General features: G+C 43.8%; 1 protein-coding gene across 2 annotated transcripts; it reads right to left on the bottom strand.

Annotated features, from left to right (window-relative positions):
- Positions 1–2058: 2058 nt before the first annotated feature.
- Positions 2059–4794, bottom strand: LOC132486876 (HMG box transcription factor BBX-like). 2 transcript variants are annotated; one of them, XM_060094445.1, is made up of 2 exons: positions 2592–4794; positions 2059–2501 (listed from the first exon to the last, which is right to left on the bottom strand). In XM_060094445.1, the coding sequence occupies exons 1-2, from the start codon at positions 4792–4794 to the stop codon at positions 2059–2061; spliced, it is 2646 nt and encodes an 881-aa protein (XP_059950428.1). The 2 variants fall into 2 exon arrangements, with proteins under 2 accessions (XP_059950428.1, XP_059950426.1); XM_060094443.1 differs by having other exon boundaries at positions 2059–4794.
- Between the last annotated feature and the right edge of the window lie 273 nt (positions 4795–5067).

Here is a 5067-nt window from a genome sequence, read left to right as displayed (position 1 = left end):
TGTGTTTCGAAATTTAGAAAATATTAATACAACAGCATCGTAGTAAAAATATCATGCTAAAATCTGGGGTTGCTCACCTGATTTATTTCTGTGTGAATGGGGCTAAGCTTCTGCCTCTGATTAACCTTGCTTACTAATTCCTTCTTCCTCCATGCCCACAAGGAATATGCATTTTTGAGGACACCGTTCCAATGCCCTGATGCCCTCTTTACCTGCTTTGAAAAAAAAAAAAGCCCAAATCTCTCTGTTCTTTTTCAATTCTGTTAGTATGTTGTACATATTTTCCAGCACCGAAACTGAAGTAACATCTACAACCGTGAAAAGCTAAACCTAGTCAGTACTAATAGAGTCATTTTTTGGTATGGCTATTAGGTCAAATTACGATGAGAAAAAAAATCATCATTACAATTCAGTCAAGTATAAATAAGATAGCTAGATAAAACCTTGTAAACTGTCACCATTTAGAGATCTAATTCAAAAGTTTCAAACTTGAACTAACACTATCAAAATTCCGCCAGTTTGAAAACCAGTAAAAATTATTGCTGGAATCCAATACTTAAAATTTGGTAGTTTGTGCTGTGATGCAAGAGTGGGGAAATACTTTGTGCTATGGAACAAATACCCTGTAAAATCTGTAGCCGCCGACGAATTTTGATTTGTCACTTTGCATCTGTTGCTAAGAAACAAGATACTGTGAACGTCAGGTGATGGAGTCAATATGTTGAATGTTCTAAGCCAGTTAATCCAGTTGCACTGGCATATGTATGGTTGGTTTTATGTTCAAAAGCAACAAAACATGAAAAGGAAACAGGAAACTTGCAGGTGGATCTATAACTGCGAGTCCCACTCTGGTCAGGCACACCTCCCTCATCAATACCTCCGTAACCACAAAAACTCAAAATGGCTCTAAAAACCTGCAGTGCCAATTAGGCTGTGCATAGCAATTGCTACCCGTCCAGTCTGTCTGGGATGGATGTAAAAGGGCTGTAGCTCAAAGACCACACAAAGTGAGTGTGTCTTCAATGTGTTCTGAATAGTGAAGTAATCCTAAGTTCACTTCTGAATACTATTTTTCTTTTTTTGTCTGTATGAACGATCCATTGGTCACTCAGACCCTTGTGTAAAAATAAAAGAATCCTCAAGGCATGAAAACATCAGTAATCTGTAATCTGCTGGACTCTTCCCCTGTCTGGGAAAATATTCGCCACAATTGGACCCAAGCAAATTCTTCTTGGTCACTCAAGGCTAAGAAAAAAATTCTGCTTGTAAGAACTGTAATTTTTCTTCTTCTCTCTCTTTCTCTTTGTGCCAGCAAACTACCACTCTGGTGGCAAATATAAAAGTGCAGAATATATGGACCACAAGGCCGAGCATACACCGCTAACAGCGGTACATCTGCCTGCCCGTGCTGTTTGGGAGTCTCTGGAAGAGGCTTTTTAATATTATTCTACAATGTAAATGTAGGTATAGCCTATTCTATAAACCATCTTAGAACATAAACCTCCATGTACAAAAAAGACTAAGAATATCTAATAATAACTAGTGCAGTGTGTCAGTTTTTGTTTTTTTGCTTTTGGTTTTTGTTTTGAAAGAATAACTAGGTAATATATGAAACTAGTTTCACACTCTCTGGTTGGCAAAAGAGATGCTGGATGAGCTACAGTAAAGGCAGCCTTTTACCAAGTTACCACCTATTACCATCAAAAGCCTTCCATAGAAAGCAAAGCTCTAGGATCATCCCATTTCTGCTCATTATCAGACAGACAACATCACCCTCAAAGACTCTGGGTTCTGAAAGAACAAACTGGCCCAGGGTGCCAACTTCTGCTTCAAGTGAATCTGGGCCGTGTAGGGCAACAAGCACTTGTTTGCTGTCTCTATCTGCCACCACATGGACTCACTAGCATCTCTCAATAAAGACAAGGCTAGGGTAGTAGGTAAAGCACAATGTTTTACAATTAAAGGGCGCTTCACTGGTCAGCGCAAGAAATAAGTACAGGAGTCGGGGGCATTTCTTTTGGCTGTCCATCATGGGGGAGCGGAGTTGATCTCTGACTTCTATGCATGTTCCATGGCAGCCACTTCGGCCGGCACAGCGAGGCTGAAGAACGCAGACACGGCGGGCATCTCCGGGGTGCTGCTCCGCGTCTCCGTGGCCTCTCGGTTGTGTGAGCATTCGTCATTGCAGCCTGTCTCGGTCACCTTAACAAGACTCCTCTGCAGGTGTTCCTTTGGTTTGTCATCCAAAGTACCTCCTGCTGGTGATACCCGGCCATCTGCTGTCCTGACAAGGTGTGTGATCTTGGTTTTCCTTGCTTTTCTCTTTTGACTGCCCACCAAGGGTTCTTGTGCCCTTGTTGGCTCTGGAGTGTTGGGAATGGATGGGGCATTTGTAACCTTATAAGCAGGCTCTGTGGTGTTTCTGTCTTCTGAAAATATGGCTTCTGTAGGGTGAATGGCAGCCAAGAAGAGTTGCCTGTTTGACCATTTATCCCCACTTCCTTTTTCCGGAACATTAGGCTTCTCCTTTTTGTGCTTGTATTTGCTGACAATTTTGTGGAATAAGTTCTTTTTCTGAGACTGGAAAGGACCTTTGCTGGTTTGGGTCGGTTCTGGGGACATATGTCCGGTCTTCTTCTTTTTTCTTGGGACAGGTACACATTTCTGGTCAAATGTAACAGGACTATACTGAGGGAGGCTGTTGAATTTCTTTTCAAATTCTTCATCCAGCTTTGCTGAGCCAAGGAGAGAGTCTTCCTTTGGCTTTGTCTTCTTGAACTTCTTGCTTCCACTGGTCCCACTCTGGTGAAATGTCCAGCTTTCTTCATGCCAACACTCTTCATGATCAGAGGACTTTCCTTTTCCTGACCTTCGTTTCCCTCTGCCAACATTAGCTCGCAGAGAGGTGAGCATACCCTCAGACACCAGGGTTTTATAAAGAGCACCTTTGCAAGACCTCTCAGATTTCCGGGAGCCACAAGTCTCTATTTTTCTGTGACACTCACTGTCCTCAGGCTTGGCCTGTCCCGATAGACTGGGTGGTAATGCATCCTCCGTAGGGGTCAAAGGTTCTGCTTTTATACCCTCTGGGACCTCACCAGAAATGTTCTTGCTGGCAGAAATACTGATAAAATCTTGAGGTCTTGACTCTTGGGTGGTGTCTGAGGATCTCTCCTTTGACATTTTCTTCTCTCTTGATTTCACTTTCTTCTTTGGTGGCTTGGCATCCAAAATGCTTCCCTTGCCACTCGAGGATGTATGCACCTGCTTGCGAGGGGTATCTCCAAGCTTCTCGATGCCCCAGTCTCCCTTTGCAACAGCTTCAATGGTGTACATGACACTCTCGATATCAGATTCCGAGGACTTCCTCTTTTTGCAAGTCTTCTTGGGTGTGGATTTATCATTTCCCTGTCGATCCATTTTGGTTTTCTTCTTTTCCTTTTTTAGCTTTTCTGGTTTGCTTAACGCTGTGGGAATCTCGATGATCCTAATGCCATGAGGATGGCACATGTGATCCTTCCTACTGGGAACATCGCTTATTATTATCTTGCTACTGCCAGAGTAAGAAAAATCAGGGAAGTGACTACATTTTTGATCTTCCTCTAATTCTTCCTTTTTAATTGCTTTAGGAGCTTCCATTTTTATACCCATTATATCATCCATTCGCAGCTCCTCAAAATTTCTTAATTCCTTAGAATCTCTTACATTTTCCTTAGCTGATTTTTCAAATTCTGCTTCTTTCTGGAACCTGGCTTCATCTATTTTTTCCATTTTCATTTCTCTTTCTTCCTTGCCCTTCTCCAGTTCTTGAATTCTTCCGCCATCTGATTCTTTGGCTTTTATTAGCTTTGATTCTTCCATTTTCACCCCCTCTGATGCCAGGCACATCTCTGCCAGTTGAAAGAGTGCAGACTCTCCACAGCGTTTTACAGGTTCAGCACCGCCCAACTGTGAAGTCTTCGAACAGATCTCTGCAAACTGAAACAAGGCTGATGCTTGACATTGTTTTGACGGAACATCAGGGTGGGAGGTACCTGAAGATATCTCGGCAAACTGAAATAATGGTGACTCCTGACGCAATTCAGAGGATTCTGAAACATCAGGCCTGCAAGTGCCAGAGGATATCTCTGGTGTACCAAGAACATGTTCTCCAGCTAAAAGCAGCATGCTCAGGCCTCCCATTTGAGTAGGATCAGCCATCCCAAAGTTAAGCTGAGGCATTTCTTCAGGCTTTGTTTTCTTGGGGCTTGGCAAGGCTCTTGAAGAGTCAGATGGGAAGGCCCATAGTTTCTCCCGTGGATTGACAGTGGATGTTGGGGATTTCACAGGCTTGTTTGTGGTAGCACACCATTTGTAGCCAGGATTTGCTTTCATAAATGCATGTTTATACTCCTTGGCCATGTCTGTGTATTTCTGCTTTTCCTTTGGATCGAGAACAGCCCACCAATCAGCTAGTATCTTGGTAGCACCTCGGTTATCAAGCCTGTTCCTGTGTTCCTGACGTACAAGAGAGCGATGACGTTTGCAAAATAAGAGAAATGCATTCATTGGTCTCCGGGCTCGCTGTTCTGGTGATTCATCATCTTCAGTTTCACCATCTTGCTCTAGACCAGCGGCCCCAACAAGTTGAACCTTATCAATATCCTCCTCTTCGTCTTCCTCTTCTTCCTCTTCTGAAAAGTCAAGAAGTTTCTTTGCTAGCAATGGATGCCACTGAAGGCACTTTCGTTTTGGTCGTTTTCCAGCTCCTTCTCCTTCTGCAGAATAATCTTTATTTCTATGACTGCCTTTCATTACTCTGACCGGTCAAGTCAAGACTTTCCATCGTGAGTTCAATGGAACATCAGAACTTCCAGCTTCTGTGATGCAGCAGAATTCCAGGAAGGCAAACGGAAAGTACACAGGGAGGAAGATGAACTGCGGCAAAGCCTGTGTCCTATGATACTGACCGCGCGGGTTCGCCGGGCGCAAGGGTGTGTGTGTGGCTCGCCCTCAGCGGCCAGTCAGGGCTTCTCTATGGGAAAGTGGAGAGAGAGGAGCTCGCGGAGCCGCTCGGCCTCCCTTAAC

This window comes from Mesoplodon densirostris, chromosome 1 (assembly GCF_025265405.1).
Source record: "Mesoplodon densirostris isolate mMesDen1 chromosome 1, mMesDen1 primary haplotype, whole genome shotgun sequence".
Taxonomy (NCBI): Eukaryota; Metazoa; Chordata; class Mammalia; order Artiodactyla; family Ziphiidae; genus Mesoplodon; species Mesoplodon densirostris.
Note: the sequence above shows the minus strand (reverse complement) of the source record. Positions and strands in the feature narration are given on the sequence as shown.

Excerpts from the sequence above, each read along its gene's own strand:
- LOC132486876 (XM_060094443.1), bottom strand. The coding sequence starts at position 4,794 with ATGAAAGGCAGTCATAGAAATAAAGATTATTCTGCAGAAGGAGAAGGA.